Source organism: Argiope bruennichi, chromosome 1 (assembly GCF_947563725.1).
Source record: "Argiope bruennichi chromosome 1, qqArgBrue1.1, whole genome shotgun sequence".
NCBI classification, from domain to species: Eukaryota; Metazoa; Arthropoda; class Arachnida; order Araneae; family Araneidae; genus Argiope; species Argiope bruennichi.
The window spans coordinates 130,476,420-130,503,663 of NC_079151.1; the positions used below are offsets into that span (position 1 = coordinate 130,476,420).

The window sequence follows — 27,244 nt, forward strand, 5'->3', positions numbered from 1 at the left end:
ATAAAATCCGCAGAATCGATAACCTTCAATAAGATCATTTGCATATTACCCATAAACCTATGAACTGCGTATTAGAATCGAAGATTTCATTAGCAGGAAACAAATGAAATCGCCGGTCACACAACCGAAGCGCTCATCAGCGCGATGCTAATCCGGAACCAGGCGGCAGATGTGGGAAAACAATGGATATGTCTCCAAATTAAAGCCTAGTTCATTTCGCAGAATTCGAGACCGCTGATTGCGCGTAAACCCGAAAATGAAAAACAATCGCTAATGCAAGTCTGGTAAGTTCCTGGATGATCCATTATGGAACAGTTGAATGAAAATAGAGCAATGATCGCATCCAAGGCCAATGCCAAGTCACTGACAGCGAAAGTTTGTTGTACTTAACGACGTGGAATTCAAGTCGTATAACAGCAGTCGTCCGTAGACGGTAGATAAGTCAGCTAATTTAAATTTGAATGACACGATAAGAATAACGATAAACATGAATCAAATTTCATGACTGTATAATGGAAATGTGTCGCATGCAACATTTTATTTCACAAAATATTTAAGAAGGCTGCTCATATTGTAGGATTATGGATTATCCATTAACATAATCAATAACCACTGAAATAATTTACATATAAAGAATTCACACCATGATTTGTTGAGATACCTCCAACAATTTCAAAAGCACTCTTTCAACCACTACGGTCAAAATCAGAGTATCTTAAACAGACCTCAAAGGGATTAAAAATGTGTTAAGTCTTTTTAATCCAATTTGGGGCAGCCACAATTAAAAATATGATCTACAAACACAAATATTCAAGTTGAAAAGAAAATGAAACAGCTTCCATCAGGTCACATATGACTTGACATCATAAGAATAGACAGCAAAAGCAACAACAGAAAATATCTAAGATAGCGTTTAATGTACGTCATAAATGTGTAATAATAATGCTAAATTTATTACAAGATTGCAGATAAATATACTGAAATACTACAGGGAAAGAAACATATTTATGAAATAACATTTTTATAAACTTTATATTATTCTCTTAATAGAAGCAGCATATGAAGTTAAGGTAAAATATTTTACGAACATGTAAAATTTCGTCTGTTCCATTCCTTTAATTTTTTTTTTTTTTTTTTTTTTTTTTCCCAAAATTAAAAGCCAGTTTTCAAGAAATAAATAGATTTCCTAAAATCAGAAGAAAATTTGTTTACATTTCGTTTTTTTATTATTATTATTCTGGGAGAGATGATGGCGATATAGTATAACACAAAAGAGCTAAATGATGAGCATTCTTGCAGCACTGCTTCAAGAAACAAATGGTCGAATAACTTGCATATAAGAACAATTTTAATTCGAGAAATATAATCAAAACGGAAGAAAAAAAAAAGAATGGGTCGAAGTGGAAATTAGTTTAATTATGAGAACAAACAATCAACTACAATAACATTCTTTAAAAAATAAAAATATTTTGTAAAGTTTTATTAAAACTTAATTCATTCTTCTTTATATGCTTTATACTAAGCATGCTATTTTATAATAAAATGCTTTATATTCTTTACATTAAAATTTATATAATTAATTTTATAGTATAAATTTTATATATAAATTTATGTAAATTTATATAATATAAATTAACATAAAATGTATATAAATTTATGTAATATAAATTAACATAAAATGTATATAAATTTACATAAAATGTATATAGATTTATGTAATATAAATTAACATAAAATGTATATAAATTTACATAAAATGTATATAAATTTACATAAAATGTATATCAATTTACATAAAATGTATATAAATTTATATAATATAAATTTACATAAAATTTATATTATATAATATAAATTTACATAAAATGTATATAAATTTATATAATATAAATTTACATAAAATTTATATTATATAATATAAATTTACATAAAATGTATGTAAATTTATATAATATAAATTTACATAAAATGTATATTATATAATATAAATTTACATAAAATTTATATTATATATATATATATTCGTTTTTGTAATTTATTTCGAGTATAGGTAATATGTTTAAAAACAATATACATACAAATCATTTGAAAGTGGAAAGTAAAATGATGAACTGCACAAAATACAGAATTCTTGCATTAAATGATTTTATCAGTGAACGTTCAATTATAAGCAATACTGTACTTGAATCGAAAGGCTGCAATCAAATCCTTTAAACATAATGGAATCAATTCTCATGACATACGTAAATTCCCGCATGGCCTCTGGCTAGGTTGAGATACACACAGTATAAAGACATGCGTAAATGCGCATATCATCAAACATCTAAATGCACACAATGTTACGCTTTCTCCAAACAAAATTTCCAACCAGTTCTAAAAATTCAGTTGGAGCTAATTATTCCATTTATTCTATCGGCAAAATAAAAACACTGACAGATAAATACTGCACAACAAACAAAAGCTTTTAATTTGGAACGATGTTACGAAACACGAGTTTTGATTTTGAATCCGGCAACAAATTCATAGCTAATTTGTGCCGCTTCGGAATTCAAATAATTGCTTATTTACACAAGACATTTAATTCTTCGCTCTCTCTATTTCTGGAAAAGCACCATTTGCAATACAGGATGTCCTGGTCCTTTACTGGTAACTGTTCACCACTGTTTGGAGTATTGCATAATGAATTTGTCGCTTTAATGCGATGCCTGGTGTCGTAATTCTCCCGAGAAGCCCGTTTACTAATAGACATTAAGTTGGAAAAGTGCCAGTGAGCCTCCTTCCCAGAATTAGCATTTCATGATTAGTCAGTGTTATAAACCAACGTCTTATTTAACATTTTAACTAATTTTATGTTACTCTAGAGTTAGAGATGATAAAAGGAATGACGTAAAGAACTACACAAGAATGGGATATTCTTAAAGATAAATTTTATTTATAATTCGAGTCTTTTTAGTATGAGAAAATCATCGAACGAGCGTGAAATTGATTTTTTCGAAAAATCACGTCGATAAGGCTGATATTTTAAAAACAGATATGACCTTAAGAACATTTTGTCGCATTTATATTTTTTTCAACGCTCAAAAATTTGCAATTGTTTGTTTGTTTGTTGAGTTATATTAACGTCCCGTTGTAAAGCAACACTAGGGCTATTTGGGGACGGACCTCGTCATTTTGAACCGCGGTCAGATGACGAGGACGACACCTGAGCTGCCACCCTCCTCTCCACACCACACCACACCACACCAGCGGGAGGTCGTTTGGCATGACGGATTTAACGTGCAACAGACCCCCTTACACGACGGTTCTTCGGTGGAATCGGGTCTCGAACCTGAAACCCTACGGCTCACAAGTCGAGACCTTACCACCAGGCCACAGCGGCCTCCAAAAATTTGCAAAGAAAATTAGTCAGGATAGATGGATTTGTATGCGGATGTGTACGCATGTTCAAAGTCAACTTAAAATAAAATCTTCTAGACAAAACACAAGCATCAAATATAGCGCCACAAGTACACGTTTCTTTTGACTAAGAAATAACAAAATAACTTGTTAGAGTTTTAAAACAGAATAACAATAATGTACATAATTTATCTTTATCAAGTTTCAAAACGCTTTCATTAATTACAAAATTACCATTGGGTTCTTAATATTAATCTTCAATGCTTCAAACAAGGTGAAAAAACGCAGCAAATTATTATTTCCATACTTTCACTTTTCCATGTGAACAACTAGATACTGCGAGAACGCACTCTCACATTAAATAGTTGAAAGAAGAGGTTTGATGTATCAAGAGACAACGAATTGGTTTGTGTGGTGTTCACAAATTAATTCTTTTTCAATGGATCTGAAAATCTCCTTATCTTACGTAGTATGATTTCTTTTTTCCGGGCGACATTATAGTACTATGTGTGTGTCGCCATTGCCCGAATCATATTACGAATGCTTTCACGAAAATAGGCAACGAAACATCTCGAAATTTCTGGATGTGGCAGAGGTTTAATTACTGTAGAGATGTGTGTAGCCTATCGGAAAAGAGAGAAATAGAACTCATATATAACTATCCGAGGAAAAGAAAATTTGAATGTTATGATTTTTCAAAGGAGGTATTTACTTTCATAACTAAAATACTTTTTTTTGTCGAATTACAGCCAGTAAAGCCACGGTTATTAATTTATATTTACCCTGTTTTGACCCAATTCGCTTCAACACGACTGGAAAAACCGTGTAAAACATTTAACTATCATAATAAATACACTTATAATGGATTTTATTCTATATTTTGGCCATATTTTCTTTAGCTAGATTGTAGTTACATATACATTCTATATCCAAAAATTAGCATTTTTGGAACTGGGCAGATCTAAAAAGCAGAGACTCGTCAAAATCTCGATAAAAAATTTGTTGACAACCCTTTTTTTCTTTATATACTTCCTTCAAGGACGGAAAAAATGCATGAATTGAAAAAAAAAAAAGGAAGAAATCTTATTTCGAGCATCGTTGATTGTCTTTTATTATTGCTAAGTTCTTTCTATATTCACATGAATTTTAAAAGACTCTTTCGATATTTAATAAATTTTTAAAGCTTTCAATTTAAAATGAATTATTTTTACCTATTTAAGATATTTCTATTATTAAAATATTATATATTTCTTAACAACGAAAACATTGTATGATTGTCATCTTCTGTCTATTAAACCTTAATAAGTATTCTCCTCGACATTTATGCCGGAATTTTCGATTAGAAAATTCGTTTCCAGCCAAGAAAATATGTTTTTCATGAACTATTCCATAAAGCGCCCAAATTGTTTCATTATTTTGAAACACAGGTAGAAAAGACTTTGGAAATTTAGAGCTTTCAGCTAAATGTATCCATATTAATTGAACTTAAATATAATTTTAAAAAATTAAAATACAATCACATTTATTAAACCTTTGGTTAATGCTATAAATATCTAAAATCTTTTAACTATATTGCACAAACAATTGTTTATTGTATTGTATAAACAAACTTGTTTATTTATTCACTCGTACAGTAACAAATAAAAAGAAACAAGAACCTCAAGGAAAACAGCCCAAAAATAACTGGTTTTGATAGCAGTAATACTTAAAAAAAACTCCGCAGACGCCAGCTATCACAGATACACACACTCAACGCACTCCCGAGAGAGAGGGTACGGGGCCCACGCGCGACCATGACCCTTACTGACCTGAACTCCGTCTCCACAACGCGATGGAACCAAAGAAAGAAGGTGGTGAGGAAGGCAGGGGGAATGCCCCAAACAACAGAAAGAAAAAAAACGAATCTAATGAAGATTCACTGGAGCATGTACCGTTAAACTCATCGCCGAGGCACGAACTCAAGTTTCCATGAGGAACGGAACACAATGGCAACTTCCGACGGAGGGACCTCGACAATGCAACTGACAGCCACGCCTGTTTTCTTTCTCTTTTCTTTTTATCAATCCATAATAGAATAGACACTGGCTTTTTAGGAAGGAGAGCAATTTATGACTGGAACTATTGGTTCGCACAGGAGGCGGGGGGGGGGGGAGTTCGAATTAGAAATTAATAACGCTGCCATTGTGCCGTGCAATAATGCCCCGCCATCGCTGCGAGTGCCACCAATTGTTCCGGTTAGGAGGATGCGATGGATGCCAGAGAGCTCTTATGGCTGTTTATTCGTTTCAAGACGATGTCTCTTATTAAAGGATTATTTCAAGTGGGTTCTCATCCCTTCCCCCCCCCTCACACACACATATATACCTAAACATTTTGGAAGCAAATATTTTTTTTTTTAGGTTTATTTACCAGCAGTCGATTATTGATAAAAATAGTAAAGACACAAATTTATTTTATAATGATTCAAGCAATACCATCAATTAAAAGAGATTTTTTTTTTATTGAAATATCGTTAAAAATGACAGCTGTTGCAGTAAAAAGTTATCCCAAAGAAAGGCATTTTCTGATTAAAAAAAAACATTGCCATGTTGAGCATTTAAAATCTTTAATTTTGTTAGAATAAACCGCCATCTTTGAAGCGACACTGAAGCATTATAAGATTAACCTAGTAATTCAGTAGCGTGATTAAATGATAAGCGGAATCTAAACTAGCGCTCCGTTCATTAAACTTCCAAGCCACACCAAAGTAAGGCTGCTTGACTTCATGTTGGTGTGTCCTTCTGATGTAAGTATAATAAACACCAGGCCTATATTCACATTCAATCCCTCGGATGTAGACATAACAAAACACCATGTCTACATGCATGAGAGATCTTAGATGAAATCCAATTTCGAGCCAGTGATTTTCCAATTCTAAAGACAAGATCTTACTCCCCGATCACTTGATTCTTTACAAACCTCTAACAGGTCAGATAACAATACCAATTAAGTAACTCTTATTCTTCTGGCAAAAATAAATAGTGAGCTTATTAGTGTAAACAATACATTGCAAATAAATCACGGATTTATAATAGGGCATTACCTCCTCCCGTCTGCTGAGAAACCGACAAGTTTTGATGACCAATGCAGTGGTAGACACCGCATGAAGTCGTGTAGGATCTCCCCACAAAACGAGTTCAAACACTGAAGGTCAAGGGCGCCTAGTTATATCGGCAAGTCGGTCAGAGGTACCAATGGGAAGTTTCGAAGCAATTTTGAAAGCCACAGACAAAAATAAATGCTTCTTTGCTGAGAAGAATCTCAGTTTTGCTGAGAAACAGTTAAAAATGCCATCAAGCCTTTTTTTAAAGACATGCAATCAAATAACATGTAATCAATTTGAAACCAATCGATGTTTTTAATTCAACACTCATTCATAATTTCCTATAAGAAGAATGATTCCCCCCCCACCCTTGATTTTAGAGAATTGAAAAATTGAATAATGACTCTCATAATCAATCTCGACACGTTCGTGACCTACCGGTGGGTCACAGTGAGTTCAGTAGTTAGACATGCGGGCTTACCGATGGGTCATCTATTATTAGACACTACAGATCATTACATTCCCTCACTACATCAATCATTATTTACCTCCAACGAAGAAAGAAGTTTCTTATGCTATGTCTGCATAGAATTTTGAAGGGCAAGAAAATGGTTTTCAAAACACTATAGTAGAATGATGATGAGCATTTTTATATAAAAATTACATACATTGACAGACAGAAATTGAATTAAAATTAAAAATAAACTTCCATTTTAAGCAAAATCAGTTCATTTGTCATGCGAAAACTACATGCCATGTTCAACGTATTAAAAAGGTGGTTTAATATAAAGAAAATAACTGCAAAATAAAGTAATTTTTAAAAAATTATTTTCAACAATTTTTTTCCAAAAAAAGGGGGGCCGCGGTGGCCTGGTGGTAAGGTCTCGGCTACGGAACCGGAGGGTTTCAAGTTCGAGACGCGATTCCACCGAAGAACCGTCATGTAAGGGGGTCTGTTGCACGTTAAATCCGTCCTGACCAAACGTCCTCCCGCTGGTGTGGTGTGGTGTGGAGAGGGGGGTGCCAGCTCAGGTGTCGTCCTCGTCATTTGACCGTGGTTCAAAATTACGCGGTCCGTCCCAAAATAGCCCTAGTGTTGCTTTAAAACGGGACGTTAATATAACTAAACTAAACTAACTAAACTCTAACATCAACAATTTATGTTGTCAGATAGTGAGATGTAAAGGATGCCTTCCAGCTTGCGAGAGGATTTATTTTCATGTTTATATAATAAATTATATCAGAATAAAACTGGGTGACTTTTTTTCTCGCGATTGTCTACGAAGGATTTGGGATTTGACATTGCACTGCACATTTCGAGAATTTATTAGAGAAAAAGTAAGTTAAAGGATATAAAATTTTCACATTTTTAACATGAATTCTGTGATCTTCACTGTGGTACATTTAAAAAAAAAAACATTTTTATAAGAGCTAAAATCGTAGCAGGCATTCATTTAGCTCATAGATAAAAACGAACTGACTGTATAAAATATATTCGAAGCGTAATAATAAAATATATTCCAGGTGTAATTATCATTAAAAATTCCAAACGAATTATTCGAAGAAATTCATATCTAGCACATTTAATTAACAACATTTTCATACGAGTTGAAATCGTACCATTCTAATAATAGACATTTATTTCGCTCATACATAAAAACGAACTCTATAAAATATATTCCAGGAGTAATAATAAAATATAGTCCAGACGTAATTATTATTAAAAAATTCCAAACGAATTATTCGAAGAAATTCATATCTAGCACATTTAATTAACAACATTTTCATACGAGTTGAAATCGTACCATTCTAATAATAGACATTTATTTCGCTCATACATAAAAACGAACTCTATAAAATATATTCCAGGAGTAATAATAAAATATAGTCCAGACGTAATTATTATTAAAAAATTCCAAACGAATTATTCGAAGAAATTCATATCTAGCACATTTAATTAACAACATTTTCATACGAGTTGAAATCGTACCATTCTAATAATAGACATTTATTTCGCTCACACATAAAAACGAACTCTGAGTCTATAAAATATATTCCAGGAATAATAATAAAATAGTCCAAACGTAATTATCATTAAAAAATTCCAAAAGAATTATTTGAAGAAATTCATATCTAACAGATTTAATTAACAACATTAATTAACATTTTCATACGAGTTGAAATCGAAACATTCTAATAACATACATTCATTCATTCATTTTGCTCATACATAAAAGCGAATTCTGACTGTACAAAATATATCCCAGGCGTAATTATCACAGCCCCGTGTCATCGATACTAACACATTTAGCCCACGATTGCACCGAACCACTCGAATCAACCAGAGACATACGTTGAATGCAGAACCAATCACATTACCCGAGGGAAGAGGATGCTTGCATAATAAAATATACCTTCATGCATTATCTACGAAGTGCAACTAAACATTTTACTCACAAACTTCTCTTAAAATGTGAATGAATACAGCAGTCAGTAGCGTCGGCATTCGAAAGCGTTAATAATTGGTGTTTCATGACGCCCAATCCGCTAGGTATTTAGATATTGATTCACCGTATCATGTGCAGAAAGGAATCGAGAGTTATAATCATTAACATTGATTTGCCTAAGCCTTGCGAATACTCTGTTGCCATGGCTAGTGGTAATGGCTGTTTACTTGCCTGTCTCGGTATGTAGGACACACGTGCACGCACTGCATTGAGTAAACGAAAAATTGCACACTTCGTAAACATTTATATAATGTTAGTCATGAAAATCAGTAAATGAATTGGCATGTGGAAGTACATTCATTTACTGATTTCCATCTTTTCAAAACACGCGAATTTAATTAAAAGATAAGACAAATGTTTTTTTAAGTAGATGAAAAATTACTAGTTTCGGAATATTTCGCTACGATTACAGCAGACGTTATTGTAACTAAAAGGTTTTATAAATTAATTTATAACTAGCCGCATTTGGAGACCAACTCCAGCACAGATTATTTTTTATGTTTTTAAATGATTAATGTGGGTTGTATTTTTTTTTTTTTTTTCAAATTCATCTTATTGATACGATAAAAAATGTGAATTTAATTGAAACAATATGTTACAAATTACTGTAGGATCAAATTAAAAATGTATATTCTACGAATAAAAGTAGAAGTAAAAATCCTATTTCAGAGTTAATGCCAAGGAAGCAATTTTTTAATCTTAACATTGACAAAAGCATGCAATTGAATGTTTTGAGGAATGAGTGTGAATTTAATCATAACATAAAAAACTTTGTTAGACTGTGTATTAAAAAAATTTTAAAAAATGAAAAAATTGTAAAATGAAACCGATATCATTTAAAAAGTAATTTTTTGTCATTTAAAGTAATACAAACAGCATTTATCTGAGATAGTTTTAAAAGATATGGTCATCCATTTCCGTAAGTCATTGCAATTCATCATCTGGCGATGGTTAAGCCTATTTTTGCGCTCGATTAAACTTTCTACATAACTCTTATTTCTTTTACATTTTGTTGCCTGATTGATTGGATTTCAGGAGACACAATAAACTCTCTGCAGAGTTTTTTTTAATTTCAGTAAAAATCATTATAACAGCAGTAAAAACATTCAATGAAGCAAGAACTTGAACTTGAATATAAACAGTGAGGGAAATAGCGACAAAGGCTGTTATCCCATAGGACCGAAAAAGTTACAGTTACTGGATATCAAAATACTTGAATAAAGATGCTTAGATGATGTTTCTGATATGTTTTTATAGAGATTTGTTTACATTTGATTTCTGCCATTCGGCAATAAGTAATAAAAGCGATTTCTGTGCCAAGTACGTTAGCGTTTTACAATATATAGCTAATGAAAATTAAATATAAGGCCTCGTCATTCCTTGAAAATCTTTTTCAATTTATATTAAAAATGTCATGAATTAATTTTTAAACTTATTTTAAAACAAGCAATGCAATTAATAGTCACTACTAAGAGAATTTCGATTGTGTTTTTATTCCATGAATCTCAGTTTTATGAAGTATGGTTTGTGCCCTTAAAATTTATCTTTTTTTTTAAAGCCCGGGTTTAAAATGTTTTCAACTCAAAAGCTTAATAAAAGCAAAAGATCAATTATATTAATGTCATATTTAAAAAAAAATTTAATCCTGGTTGCTGACGACGAGTACACCTGATTCGGTAATCAATCTCCAAAGTTTCAAACCAAATAAATCAGTAAGAAGTTGGACTCCACATATTTAATATATATCAGGATATAATATAAATATTAACATCGGCACCAGCCATGTCTAAAAATGTCGATCCTTTTCGTATCTTATTTTATAAAAAAAATAATTACGGATATGGAATGCAAAGCCAAATTAAAAAAAAAAAAAAATACAGTTCTTCTAATTTAGCATGAAAAGTTGAAGAATGCTATTCATTACAATTACCGGAACTGTCTAAAAAAATGCTATACAATTCTATAAAACAGTGTGTGTGTGTGTGTGTGTGTGTGTGTGTGTGTGTGTGTGTGTGTGTGTGTGTGTGTGTGTGTGTGTGTGTGTGTGTGTGTGTGTGTGTGTGTGTTATCGTATAAAAGTAGTTACGATATTACTAGTATCTCTATAAAAATTATCGGTTTGACCGAACGCAGGTCAGTGTAGCCATACATACTATCTGTCCCATTTAGACTTATATAAATAAACTATAAATCAAAATCTGTTAAATAATGACAACGCGATAATTTTCATTTGATAAAATAACTAATTAAAATATATCATTCTACGTTTTATAAAATTCAGGGCCATAAGGTCGAGTTAGATTGTTAATTCAATAATTGCTATCAGTTGAAATAACGCTGTGCGAACACAGTATTAGAACAAATAATTTTACGATTGCATTTAGAAAAAAAAATTGTAAAGATTACAACATCAATATAAAATATGTAGATTAGAACCTCGTGCCCGAAATATCTTACATTATCTTACATAATATTAAAAATTAGGTTCAATTCGTATATTTTTATTTTATATTTAAAAATTTACTCTTACTTATATAGCACAAATATTACATATGCGCGAACTCATAAATTCGTTTAAAATCGCTGCAATGCTCGTGTATACAGATGCGATGCAGTAATTAAACAATGAAGAGCTATGTTGTAAAATATATTCACAATATTTTTCAATTATTTATAAAAATTAAAGGAAAAAAGCTAATATCCTCAAATTTTAAATATTGTAGAATAAGTTTTCATGTGATAATATGCTCCAAAGTTATTTTTTAAAAAAACAACATTAACATTTCGATTTTTGAAAAATTCTTTATTTAATGACCATCTGCTATCTAAGAAGTTACTACGTGCCAAATTTGGTAGCACTAGATCGAACGATCGCCCCTAGAGAGTGTCTTTATCGAGTTATGTATTATGCATGTCGCAAATATACAATAGCGTTTAGCCTATTAACAATACAATTTTGTAAAATTAGGCATCAAATATTGGTCCAAAAAATACATTTATTAGATCTATAAATCATGAATAAATTTTGTAATTTACTTCGTAAGAAATTGTATAAGTAAATTTGAGAATGAATAAAAAACGAAAACTTTAGAAACTGTTTTATTTTCATTTAAAATTGCACCAACAGTTTTATAATGAGAAATTATGTATAAAACCATCTAAATAAAGTATTACAATATATTTGAACTATTAACAGAATAATTTTACAAGAAAAAGAAAAGAAAAGAACTGAAATATTAATAACCTTACTTTTTTGAGCTAATGACAAGCATAAAACAATGGGAAAACATGAAGCAAACGAAAAATAAAATCAGAACGATAGTGGAAAATATTCCATCCAAGATGAGTCTTCTAAATTTGCTATACAGTATTACAATTATCGCTATGATTTGTGCAAAGATGCATATTAAGTTAAAATTTCACTTGTCAGAACAGTCTGGATTGGAAATATTGCCTAGGCGAGGAAATGCGAATGCACGATACTGAAAACATGACGACAAATCAAAGAAATGTTTTGTCACATGTTATCTGCAACGCATACGTCAAATTATTCAAAACAAAAAAGAAATACCTCTGTCAAAAAAACTGCCTTTACTTTAAACCGAATTTAACGCTCCATTCAACATTAAAAAAAAAATGACAGCGCAGCATGCAATGATAGAAAATGATGTTGTAATACGAAATTCAAGGTTTCAAGAGAATTGGTAGCTTTGGGTTTTTTTATTTATCCTTTACACGCTCGCCAACAGAAATAAATTTGAGTTGTGATTCGTTTCGAACAATGAGAAAATAGAAGCAAAGAAAGTTATAGAAAAACATCGAAACGACATTTTAAAGATAATAATAAGAGTGTCATTTCCTTTTTCGTTCATGTTCAACACAAGATGTAATTTTAAATAGATTCCTATAAGGAGACTACTTATTGCAATAGTTCTTCTCATGATAAGACTTCGGGGAAATTTCTTCAATTCTTCACCGATCATGGCCATACTATATATATATATATATATATATATTCAAATCTAAATTAAATCCTAATTAATTTCCTAATTTTTATCTTAATTTAGCCCATATGAACTTCATTCAAATGTTCTTATATTTCCTAATCCAATTCCACCTTTTTTTTATATTTAATTAATTCTACACGACCTCAGTAAAAACGCTTAAATCAGCGGTTCTCACACTCCACGTGAAAGGATAAAAATCTGTCAAGCTAAACAAATTCTTTTAAAAGATATCTATTCCTTTTACCTAAATCCTCAGGTGTACAGAAATCCCTATCAAGATCTCACAGTATATAATCATTGGCCTCTTTCTGCTCTTTTCTGTTCTTGTCTTGCTTGTGAACGGACATCAGTTCGTCATCGGTTCTCGTACATAAATTATGCCTCCCGGGATGGAATAAAGGAAAGTTTAAAAATTCAAAGTGTCTGCTCTCACTTCGGCCACGAAACTGCTCAAATATATTATATTATGTTTATATATATATATATATATATATATATATATATATATATATATATATATATGCATTATTTTATGTAAAGCAGAATGCAGTTTCGAAGACAGTGAAGAAACTTTCGATTTCGTGACGTCGTTTTATCTCATCTTGGATAAGCACGCATTATTTACAAGCAGCAGCGACGAGCAGCACACACAACACGGAACGATACAGAAAGAAGTGAGGGAAAAGCTCTTGAACATTTTATCCCTGCTCTTATATAACCTGAGATTTTGATAGGGAAAATATTTCTTTACATTGCTAATATATTATGAGATTTCGAAAGGGATTTTCGCTACAAGCGCCGACAAGGCAGGGGAAACACAGTGAGGTTTTAAAAAGAATGTGCTTACTGGGCATTTTTCTAGCCCTTCAAGCGAAGTGCGGGAAAGTTAGACTTTTAACCGAATCAGCAATTTTACAAAGCTTCTCTTGAATTAATTAAATAGAGAAAGTGGAATTGGATCACGAAATAAGAGAATATTTTAGAATGAAGTTACTATGGGCTAAATTAAGATAAAACTTTGTAAATTAATTAGAATTGAAATCAGAGTTAAAAATATCATTACACACACACACATTATTATATATATATATATATGCGTACAAAGCTTTGCCTATATTATCTTGCGAATAGGATAACTAGAGTAAATTTTTTTAACTGCCCTGGAATAATTTCATCCATCTAGATCAAAGCGCTTTTGGGTTATCTTTGTCACAGATAGACGGACATTTTTCATAAATGTGTTTTTTGAAGTCAGTGAGATATAAAACGTGGAGATTCGTAAAATCTCGAGTAAAAAATTTTTTACGATGTATACAAGAAAGTGAAAAACATGAAGAGTTTGGAAATGACTGTTATATATTTCACCCAGTAAAATGAGACGATGAAATGGAGAATAAATGAACGTTTCAAAAACAGATCCAACAATCACAATTCGAGGAAAATAAAATAAAACATGTTTATCAAAATTCCCACGGCATGATAAACTTCAACATGGATGTCGATTTACAAATAAAAATCTCTATCTCTAAAAAAATGAGCGATATCCAGAGCTACTTTAATTTCAAGACTATTTTTAAATTGCCTTACATCTCAATACGAAAATCGCGTGATGCCAGATTCTACAAGTATGTAACAATGATTAATTTCTGAATTATCCTTCTACGAGTCAAGATGTCAAGAAAAATCTTTCTCTGTATCTCGTAGATTAAAAAATAAAATTCTAACAAGCCCCGAATGTACATTTTTAGTCCTTGCGTGCATACAGAAGACTAGTCTTGTGTTTAAGTGATGACGCGCGGACCACGCAAAAACAAATCAAGTCTGGCAAGTATGAAAGGCAAGGTCGTTGGAGAATGGTTATGTACTTTACAAGGAAATAATACTGGAAAAAAATTGAATCAAAGGTCACATGGAAATATATATATATAATCCCCAAAAATTGTTTTAAAATTCTGTACTAATGATTGTGCTTAGTTGATTCATTTGATTGAATTCTTGAAAGAATACAACTTTCATTTCTTTAAAATCGACAGATTTTTAAAATTATATTCGACATCGATTAAATCGATTTTTATTTTATTCATATTTATGTTGCCAGAAAGAGAAAAAAAATTGTTTAGAATATTTTTTGTAGTTTAATAAAATTACCGTCCCGTTTATTAGTACATGAGGTCATTTTCGAGCTAAAATTTTAAAGCTAGAATTTTTTTTTTTTAATTTATTGAGTGAACATTGAATAAACACAAAAAATCACATATCTTTTAACTTAAACCTAGCAATTCTTGTATATATATAAATTTATTTCGCGTATCTCGGAAACAGCTCTAAAGATTTGGATCAAATGTTATATTTAGATAAGGTTTTGCTTTTTAAGTTATCTATATAAGTGTTTTTCCTGATAAAATGCTATTTTACACACACACACACACAAAATTATAACTAAATATTGAAATGTGGCCTCTATACATAAGCGTATTAGAGATGGAATACTGGTTAGGGTTTCTGATTCCCATGCATTTTTCCCATGTTTGATTCCGCAATTCAATTCGATTTGACTTATTTTGGGCATTTGACTTTTATATTTATTTCAATTCGATTTGACTTATAACTTTAAACGGGCCATAGAATAGGATTTTATTTACAATTTTACCAAAAAAAAAATACCAAACTGCAGTGCTAAGCTTGGTCTCCTAAGTACTTTACCTATTATACATAAACAAATTACTAGGTTGCGACTGTTTAATAGGACCTTCAAGCCATATTTGCTGTAAATATCGGGAAAAAAAGAAAAAGGAAAAAAACATTATCATGGGGAGGGGGGGGGGAGTTATTACTGAGAAAACAAACGATTATTTTTTTCCGCTATAATGAATGAACGCCGTCATCATCATGATGACGATGCATTTGCCGTTCCGCCAATCCAAACCTAATCTACCCGCACCGTTATAAATCAGTGACGGTCATCTTACCTCAAAACAAAAATTTAACAAACTTTCAACAGATTGATAGCACTCACTCTGCTTGTTTAAGCAAATAGACTTGCTTTATGGATGAGCGACAGACCGTGATTAAAGACCAAATTGCGAGTTCCCGGACAATGTCGCATTGAATGCGAAACAGGATTTAAAAACAGTAAGAAAAGAATCCGTAGGCTATTCGCAATTGTAACATTGCCATGTAATATTTATTGAAACATTACTAATTATCTTGAAACACATTGAAAGTTTAAAGCGTATTTCATTATTTAACCGATGGCTATGGTTTCTTTTCACAAAACATCGATGGCAATTTTGATAAGCGCATCTTCATAGATTCATTTTATAGATAAATGTTATTAAAAGCAAGAATTTTACAACTGATGCTACAGAAATTCAGAAAACGATTTTTAAAGCTGAAAAGAATGCCATTAAAATTTCCATCATAAGAAATAATAGCAAATACAAATAAATGGAAAGAATAACAACAAAACCCGATTCTAAATTCCCAAAAAAATATATGCATTCTAAAATTTGAAAACGATATGTTAGCAAAAATTAAAACCTCCGAAAAATTATTCAGATTACGTTATTATTTCATACGGAAAAAAAAAAAAAAAATTCGATTATGAACACAATAATATCGTTAGTTTAAAAGCAAAGAAATGTCGCTCAGGACTTGTTTGAAAAAAGATCCTCTAAGTTGCTATGCATTTTACTATTTAATAAAAGAAATAGATTAGTGTTTTGAAGATAGATTAAAATTCATAAATAAAATTAACAAAAATGACTTCTAAATACAATACGCATAATCTGATTACAAGTTTCAATTTTTCACTTTTCACGAAAATTAACCAGAATTTGCAAGAAATAATTTAGATTATTTAGTTTTTCAGTAGTTAATAAATAACTTATATTAAAAAGGATTTTTTTTAACTTCGTTCTTTTAAAAAAATAATTAGTTTCTAATATCATAACAAGGGATAAATCAGCCTTAAAGGAAAACAGTACAAAAAATTATATATATGAAAACAACCGCATTAATATATTTTCCAACTTTTTTTTTTCTTTTTTTTAATGCTTTAATAATCAGTTATTTTATTGCTAATATTGCCCAATACTTACATTTATTCCAAAGAATCCCAAATTTGCAAGTAAGAATTCCACAGCATTCTGGATTAAAATTCAAAAACTTTGATCACGCGTAATATGGATAAATAATATTCGAGCAATCAGAATTATTTTTGATATATGGAACGTATCCTCTTCTGATACCGAATTCTATTTTTTTTTTTTTTTTCAAAAAAAAAAAAAAAAATTCATAGATTAGTAAGATTATTTTTTGCACATGTCTTAAAAATGAAAAAGAGGTTCAACGAGCTGTCGATTGAGAATTTGTTTTCTCTTCTTTCTCTTACAAACCTGTTTCTGCGGTATTGGGTCAAAAGACACAAAACTGAAAACAATTTATTTCTTTTTAGTTTATAATCCTCCGAAGCGGTAGGTCAAACAGAACAGAAAAACACGCCAGCGATTTAAAAAGAACCCGTATTTCAGATAATAAAAGAAGAATTGTACTTTGAATAAAATGGATTAAAGGATATTTCAGTTTTAAATTTTAAAAAATTTGGATACCCAAAGAAAAAAGAATGTATATAAAGTTGTTTTAGCTCGTTAAAACTTGCGAGTCGTTGCAAAAAAATATTATATTTTCTTTTTAATTAAACAGAAACTTGGGAAGGAAAGTTGATAGACAAAATTTTCAAAGTGACAATTTTCAGAGGTATACAATAGTGCAAAAAGTAAAATCATTTTCTTGAAATCATTATAAACACAATTAAAACTACTGAATTTCTTATCCCATCTCTTATTTTCATTCTAAATCGGTTAGGTTGCTTTGTAATGTCAGAGACCTTTTCTGTAGAAATAATGTTGCATTTTCAGCACTTCACTAAATATTTTGCAATAAAATAGGACAGTTAAAAAGATACACAGAAAGAAGGTACGAATGACGATAAATAATTTTAATTTAGGCCCTCTCTTATTGCACATCTTCACAGTGAAGCGTAGTGATGCTTTCAATTCAAAGTTGTAAGTTAATGAAAACTCGGCCCGTGTACACAATACATACAAAATTAAACGTCAAAAAAGCTAAATTTTTGAAAACTGATATAGCTTCCTGAAAGATCTTAGATATAGAGAAACAAAGAAATTCTATTTAATTGCATAAAATATCGAATTTATATATTTTTTTAAACTGTTTATGTCAATTCTTCAGAAATGTGCATTTTAAAACAATTCTTTTAGAATTTTCGAATTCAAGATCTTTTTTATAAAACATGTTTCAGCGGAATACGAAGTATATCTGTGGGTACTGCTATTTCACTACTCACTATGTAATCTGACCGGCACGAACTTAATATTTCTTTCACAGCTAGAAAGAGCTACTTCAACTTCTTCAGTTAACTCTTTATGTTTTGTTCTTGTATAAAATAAATATACTCTTGTTCCTGTTAAAAATGGTGTTGCGTCGTTTCTTGAAGCTCTGAATATTTTAAGTGGAGGAATCATCCTATATCCCCACATATCTAAAAAGAAGGGTTTGCAACTAAGAATATTAAAAAAAAGGGGTGGGGGTAAGGGGATGCGCATTAATAAATAAAATGTTTCTATTATTAAGATAAGCCTTAATATAGATTTTTTTTAAAAAACAGTTTGTGTGGCATTTAATTTGATTCAAAGAAAACTCAAGCATTTACAGTAGCACCATTTTAAATTATTCTGTTCAACATTCCGCCCACGAAAAACTCAATCTTCAGGCACTTCAAACTAGCGAAGTCAGAACAAGAGATTCTTTATAAGATGAACAATGAAAAGAACCAGGACAAAGGAATTTTCTCATAGAAGACTTAAACAAAAATTATATTGTTCAAAAACGATAAATCTTTCGCACATTCTGAACTAAATCGCAGAGTATGAAAGATAACTTAAAAATTACTACCTTCTACAACATTAAGCGGAGCAATCTATTAACATCACAATGAAAAAAAAAGGTGAAAAATATCTTCCCGGGAGAAATGTTGGAAAAATTACTATTCATTTTCCTAGTAATTATACGTTACTTTTAAATAAGATGTCAAGTTTCAGTGATCCTGATAATGAATGACAGCGAAGCGTAATTTATTAACTGGAGTAGCTTTAAATAATGAGAGTTGCGATTTTTTCAAATGACAAAACTTACCGATAGTTACGACAAAATCGAACTTTGAATTCCAGTAAAAGAGAAAAGTTATAGAATGCCCGATTAAACATTTAATCAAGAAATGCTGCATCTGCAATTTTTTACGAATTGAAATTTTTCAACTTGTAGCAAGATTGGTTTGTTGACATAATAAATTATTTACATCAGAAGTGAAAAGAGCAAAAATTAAACAGATCTGTAAATCAATGCGTCGTTAATCAGTAAAATAGTTCCAAGTATAAAACGAATAAAAAAGAAGTATTCTTATATTTACCAAATACATGTATTCAGAAATTATAAAAATTGAGTATGCGGAAATTGTCAGCAAACATTTGATATTAAGAAGCTGTATATGTGTACTTCTGTCAAGTAAACTGCAGAAGAAGCTATTATAAATTCGAAGGAATTATTAAAATTCATTTAAATCGATACCTATATTTAATCGCAAACGATCTTATTTCTCGATTAAATAATTGTTTATTTAACTTTCGTAAACTTTGAACCTTTATCATGTTGGCAGTTTCAGGATTTTGAAACAATTATTCAGACTTTAAAAACATTCATACGCATTTAATTTACGTTTCCTTTTTTTAACAGTTGAATTTAAAATATTAAATTCCATTTAAATAATATGGTGTATAACTGTTTCACGGATTTGGATAAAGATTGATAAAAATATATATTTTTTTAATTTAATCAGATTTACTGCATGATGAATGTTTCAGACATATAGTGATTTAAAGTTTTTCTTGCTTAAAAAACATGTTTATAGTTATAAAATGTAAGTAAAAAAATTGGTAGTTGATAGAAAAAGAATGAATTGCGTTTTGTTCATTTAATATAAAAATAATACATCACGTATTTTAGATGAGAGATATTAAAAAGAATCATCTCCCAAATAATAAATTTTGTAAATATAGTAAGTAAAATCAATTTTAAGTGCTTAGCCGTTAAATTACAAGTAATGTAACATTCTAAATGGACTAAAATGGAAAACTATTAAACTTGACCGTGTAGACGGTAATCATTATTTAAGAAACATTGAAATAACTATTTATAAAATAACTATTAGACCAAAACTAGTAGAAATAACAGGAACAGAAAAATATAAAAGGAAAAATGCAGAAATGTATCAATTTTGATCAAATGAATAAATATTTTTTAAATTACCGATACCATTCAAAAGAAAAATTTGCATGGTATTATTTTTTTATTCATAGACCTAAAATGTCGATTTCATCTGAGAAAACTTACATATTTTATGGGCATGCCAATACTGAAATGAATGTTTTCAAATAACTTTCATAAAATAATTAAACACTATATAGTTTTAAAAAAGAATTTTATTTTTTCTCAATCGTGTTTATTAGAAAATCAAACGATTTTTTTCCGGAATTAAGAAAATAGATATTGAAGATGAAACTATACATATATGCACGAATCTGTACTTAGAATTTTTAAGAGACAATAAAAATATTATACTTATTACATGATTATACATTAATTATGCTTTACTTTAAAATTTGTTTTGTTATTACACTTAAATTATGCTTTACTTTTAAATTTGTTTTGTTATTACACGTAAAGTATGCTTTACTTTAAAATTTCTTTTGTTTTTACAAGTAAATTATGCTTTACTTTAACATATGTTTTGGTCAGTGCTGAATGGTAATTAAAATCAAATAGGGGAATCTTTTAAATTATTAAATAATGCAAAAAAAAAAACATGTTAAAGATAACACAACGGTCACATAACACAACGATTTTTTCCGTATCCTATATGAGAATTTAAAAAAAATAACATAAAGCCAAACGTTAAACAAAGAATTTAAAGCATCTAATTACAACAGATATTTACAATATACGCTAAGAGCTGAGAAGAATTCGATAATCGATTTCAAGAGATATATGGCTGAAATGTAACTTTAGAATTTATATTTGACCTGCAAATAAGAAATACGGGTTCCGTAACGCGCTAGTGCTTTAGGGATATTTAAAAAATAAATAGTTTAACAATAACAGTGGGGAAAATGGACATGTGGATGGATCCACACGCCAACGCTCCGTCAAGAGCGGCCGTTAACTCTCAGGCAGGTCACGTCAAGGGAGGAAAGATACTGTTAGTTCTAAAAGGCCTCTGTCAAGTGAATCCAGCTCAAAGGTTCCTTTTATTATTTTTTTTCAACCCGCTTAACTCTTCATATTGTGCCCACAGCTGCATGTCACGGAAATGAATATAAATAATGTTGAGGATTTTATTTAATATCGCATACTGTAGCCTAAAATCAAAACAATGCTAAGCGTACATTTTTTTTTTAATTTTGAGTCTTACCATTTACTATTCTTTTGATGCAAACAATTTTAGATCAATAATGAACGAAGTTTTAATATGATAATGTCCATTTGTTCGTATGCTACCTATTATTAGCGAATGTGCGTATGGCGATATTATTAAAAATCGTGCAAAATGCTCTTCAGGCCAGAAGGCTGAATCTAGAACTACCACATTTGGTCAAGCAATTACTTCTTGGGTAGTAAATACTTATTATGAAAGAGATTTTCTAAATTATAATTATACTTTTAAGGGGGAAAATATCAATTGAAATTCTGATACCTTTTTTCAATAATTTTAAGTCATGTCATAATTATATGAGACATTTTTTACACTATATTTAAAATTTAAAAAATAAGCCTTTCAGTAATATCAATTTTATTTCTGCACACATTTTTCTCTTAGTTCTTTTAATTTTCAAGACATTTCCCAAGATTTTTCATTGTTTTAGTGGTTGATTTATAAACATACATGTTGTACAGGTTATTTATTTTCACATTACCTAATTCAAAGTAATTAAATTTCAGAAATAATAAAAGGTAAATCAAACCTAAAATATTATCATGTTAAAACATTTCATACTAGAAATTCAAAATTCAAAATTTTTTTTATAAAACTTGTTTCTGAAGTAAGCATTTCGAACAGTAACAAAATGGAACTATCTTTAGTTTTCCCGAAAAGTAATTTTTGGGCTTATTTAATAGCTGCCATTAATAAAATTCATATTCTTACTGAAACTGCACCTGCAGATTTTTTTTTTTAATATTAAACTTTGAGATCCTTATATGCAAACTTTTTTGATGATCTTTGATTCTGCTAATTTTTTCACTGATAATTTATAAACAATATTTTGGTTGCTATATGTAAGATATAAGGTTTTGTGTAAGATATTTTATAAATTTTAAAAATCATTTTTCCACTTAAAATAAAATTTATTATTCTATGTCAAATTATAAAATAGTTTTGAAATCTTTCATAAAAATATTTTTTTTTAAAAGTAATAATGGATATTAGCAATATCAAGTTAAGATTCAATATTTAAAATCTGATCTATCTCTACAAAATGTGTATCACCAACATATATATTGCAATTACAATACATTTATATTTCATTTAGATAAGAATAACCATTATGTTGTTGCAGTTTGCAATTCATAAATTTATGTAAATAGTAATGAGTTGTATTTTGAACTTCACTTTGCTGAACTTTATCTATTTATGAATTACAAAATTTTACTATACTGAATTACTTTTCTGTAAAATATACATTAGTATATTATTAAAATAAAAATATAAGTAACTGATAGAAAATATAATAAGCAAAAAAGTAAATTATAGATAAATATTATTAATATGTGCAATAAAGTAAAAAGAATTAAACTATAATTTTCACAAAATTACAGACTACATTCATAGTTATTGGTATTACACCTATCCTTCAACAGTTCTACAAATTATTTTAAATTTAATTTTATAAATAAGTAAGATTATTTAAGCAAAACTTAATTTATATTTTAAAATTAAAACTATATACTTATTTAAAAACATTTTGGAAGCACTATCCTATTCTTTTTGTAAGGTTTTGATATAAAATTGTATGAATAGAATAATAAATTGTACAATTCTCAATTCTTTAGATAGACACAGGCAAGTTTAAAATTTTTCTTTTGGAAATTCACTAATCTTGATCACGTTAAGCAATTTGATAAACTACTTAACACACTATAAATTTTTGGACAAGGAAAGAACTTTTTAAAAGTAGCAAGCAAAATGAAGAGATGAAATATTATTAAAATTCTTCATTACAAAAAGTAAGCTTATAAGAAAAATTAAATTGTCTTAATTTTCAAATATATGCTTTCAGGAATAGTTCTATAAGTATTTTTTCAAATTATAAGAATAATAAATCTATTCTTATTGTTGAATAGATTACAAGGGGAATGAATTTCAGGACATATATATATTCTATGCGAGATAATTTTTCACAAGGCAATATGTAAAATAATTATATAACATTATTTTGATGAGTTTTTTTCATAGAATTTCATACTATATTTATTTTTACTATTTTTTTTTGCGAATGGTTGCTTTTAACATTTAAAGAAAATTAAATTTCCAATCCAATTAACCCAGACATTATTTCTCAGCATACATATTTGCCTATAATTTATTTTTAAAAGCATATTTGAAGAATTGTTAACTGATATATTCCTAAAAATCAAAATAATAATCTTTAGGATCGGGATAAAAAATTATGAATCTTGTATTTAGAGGTAAATTACATTTTTATTAAATGCATTATGATTAAACATAACTGTTTCTCACTACATTTAAGAAAATATGTTCAACAACAAAAAAGCAAAATATCGTAAATGGACTTGAGGTTTCCTCAATCAGATATATAATGCCTGAATAGCATAATTCATAAATCAGCTAATAGTATGTGATATTTAAAAACACTTATTACCCATATATAAAAGCATAAAATTAAACTTTACATTATTAACAATACTTGATACATTACAATATACGAGCTAAGAAAGACTATATTTTATGAAAAAAAATATGTTCATAAACATTAATAATGATGTAAAGTTAAATGTAAAAATAAACCTTTTATTCTCATATATAATTTTATTTGTTGGATTTAAAGTGTTATAATACTAAAGTGTTGGATTTAAAGTGTTATAACACTAAAGTGTTGGATTTAAAGTGTCATGTTTTATTACTTTAATATGAATGAAAATGTATTTCATACAATAAATGCTGAAGAGAAATACTCAATTAGCTTTAGCATTAAGCAGGTATATTTCAAAAACCATTCTGAATAAATACAAACACTCTACTTATTCACACTCAAAAAAAAAAAAAAAAAAAAAAAATTACAAAGTAGAAAGAATACTTAGAGGCTAAAATGCAATCATTTACACTAGTTCAGAATATTACACACGATGCTACAGAATCTGTCCAAAGTGACATATCCACGAGCACTGAATGGTATTAAAAAAAATATATACGAAAATAAAATAAAAAAACGAGGCCATAAAAACAAACACGTTCGTGATAATAATTAAATCCGGACAAAATCCAATATAAATTTTCCAAATTCTTCCACATACATAATTTAAAGTTGATTTGTTGGTATTTTTTATCCATTTATTTTACAATAGCAGACGATATTGTAATAAGTTTATTCTAAAAAAAATTATAAGAATCTAGTAACACAGCTTTGGCGAATCAACAACACATGCGTGTAGTTTCAAATTAAAAGTGGATAGAATGCAATTTCGTAGGTAACTATTTTACACTAAAAAAAATATAAAGATGTAAATGAAATTATTTAAGGATTTACTTAACATTTACATCAAAACCTACCAAGTAATAAACTGAATACGTAGACAAAATACTCATTATTCAAATTAGAAATAGTGTGTCATAAATTCTAAAAGAGAATTCTAAGTTCCGTTCAAGAATTTTTTTTTTTTTCCATGTTTTGAGATATCTTATTTCGACCTCCACAACAAGTTAGTTTTCACGCGTAACCTAACTTTTGACGTACACAACCACCATTACTGAGAATACATTATAAATTCACTTACTTGGTATAAAAAGTACAGCTGTCAATCGAGAAATAAATGCTACAACGAAAATCGTTTTTCATTACAGATCACATGAGGTTCGTCACAGAAAAGCACAAATTGTAGTACACAAATATCCGTAATTTTTATACTGTTGTTGTTTTGCAACGAACTTGTAAATAGTCAAGCAGCGTTCATCAGAGCAAAACAACCTGCCGTCTGTTGCGTACACAATCTCTCCCACCAATGAGACAAGCGCAGCGTCAACTTTTGGCTCCGGATCGTTCGCGTCTCATGACGTCACACACTGTTCGTGAAATGTCGGCTCGCCGTTCGGAAATTCTCGTACATTGTGACGTTAACCGATTAATGACGGATTCTCTATCGGAATGTGAATGTGAAGAAGCGCGCTGTTTCCTCTATTTATGGAATTAGTTTTTACGTCCTCATTGTATTTCAGTTGAAGCTACCGGAAGAAGTAGATAAAAGAGCTCTTACTCTCACATCAATTATGCTAAAAATTACTTCGAAACTGAAGCAAATATTTTTATTATTTCATTTTGAGAAGCTCAATTCTTCAAAAGCATCAGACGAAATTACTTCTTTAGGATCTATTTTGGCATAACTTTTCTAATAGAAGTTAATGTAAATCTTACCGAAACAATACGATCCTCAGAAACATAGTCCTTCAGAAATGATTAATATCTATGTAGATTCTACAGAAGTTTTCAATCACTGCAGATCTTCTAGAAATGATCAACGTAGATGGTACAAAAATGATCTGATTCTATTACATAATAACTAATAATGATCTAATGCTATAGAAACAAAAGAAAGGACATTTAACGAGCATTCTATATAAATATGAATGTTTTAAAATTTTCAAATACAACCGAAAGAAAAATTTACAGTTATATTGATGGAATATTTTAAAGGTAAAATGTAATCATTAATAGCAGTTAAAAATGCATTTAATCTAAAAGAGAATTGTTCAAAATTGTCGCATTCTCGAGCATTAATTGTTCAAAATTGTCGCATTCTCGAGCATTACATAGTATTCTTTGAAGGAAAAAAAAAAACTGACACAAAACTGCACTTGTTGTCAGAAAATCCCATACTAAATTTGATATATTCAAGTCATTGCGTTTTTGTCTTTTTGCGTTTAATTGTTTCTGAAAGTACAGACCGACAGACAGTCAACCCGAAGTTGTATTTGACTCAACATTTGACATTTTGGCGATTACAACATTTGACTATAGATGTATCTGTATCTGTAAATCTGTGTACCAAATTTTATCTATCTAGCTTTCTTCGTTTTGTAATTATCGTATTATCTTAAATTCGAGCAACAAAGCAGAAAGACTTCCCCTAAGAGATTTTATTCAAAATTTATTAGAAATCTGAAGATTTGGTGTACCGTATATTAAATTTTAATCGTTTAACTCAAAGCGTTTTTGTGTTATCTTTGTCACAGACAGACAGACGGACTTTTCCCTGAAATTGTGTATTTCGAACTGAAGTAGGTCTGAAACATAAAAATTTTTTTAAATCTCAAGTTCAATTTTTTTTTTTTTTTTTTTTTTTTGCGATTACAATACTTTCTCTATATTATGTTTATGAGAAAGTAAAAATGAATTAAAAAAAGACTCTATTCTTGTAATCAAGTCTAATACAGTCCAGTCTAAATATCATTCCTACCAAAATTATACAATTTTATAAATAGTAGTAAAGTTTGAAAGACAAAGAAACTCTAATTAAAATTTTAAATTTATAAATAGAAGCTTAAAAACCTTTGGCATCGAAATAATTGGAACGGAAGAAATAAATTAACGCCATTTTCTTCCTTTCTAGGCCAAGGAAGACCCTCATGCCACCCAAAAAAAAATGCTCTTTAAGTCTTGTAAAGAAAAATGTATCTACTGTCTAATAATTAATAGCATCCAAGGTTATGTATGAAGCTTGAAATTTTAATCGGAAACAATAACTGTACCATTTTAAATTCAAATAACCAAACTTTTGAATCATTCTAGATTTTCTTTTTATTTCTTTGATGAAATAATTGTTTTAAAAGGATTATTAATAAGCTCTAGAAGTTTATGGCAGTTGGAACCTAGCTCAATATATAA

General features: G+C 29.5%; 1 protein-coding gene across 2 annotated transcripts in view; it reads right to left on the reverse strand.

Annotated features, from left to right (window-relative positions):
• LOC129962869 (protein draper-like) overlaps nt 1–25,375 on the reverse strand; it is a 107,755-nt gene extending 82,380 nt beyond the window's left edge. The window contains exon 1 of one of the 2 annotated variants that reach the window (XM_056076880.1): nt 25,140–25,375. Coding sequence is in view for 1 of the 2 variants with exons in the window: in XM_056076872.1 (XP_055932847.1) it covers nt 8,936–8,984 (49 nt within the window). In the remaining variant the exon portion in view is untranslated. Of the gene's footprint in view, nt 1–8,935; nt 9,023–25,139 lie in introns of those variants that run through there. The other variant, XM_056076872.1, reaches the window with a different exon arrangement.
• Between the last annotated feature and the right edge of the window lie 1,869 nt (nt 25,376–27,244).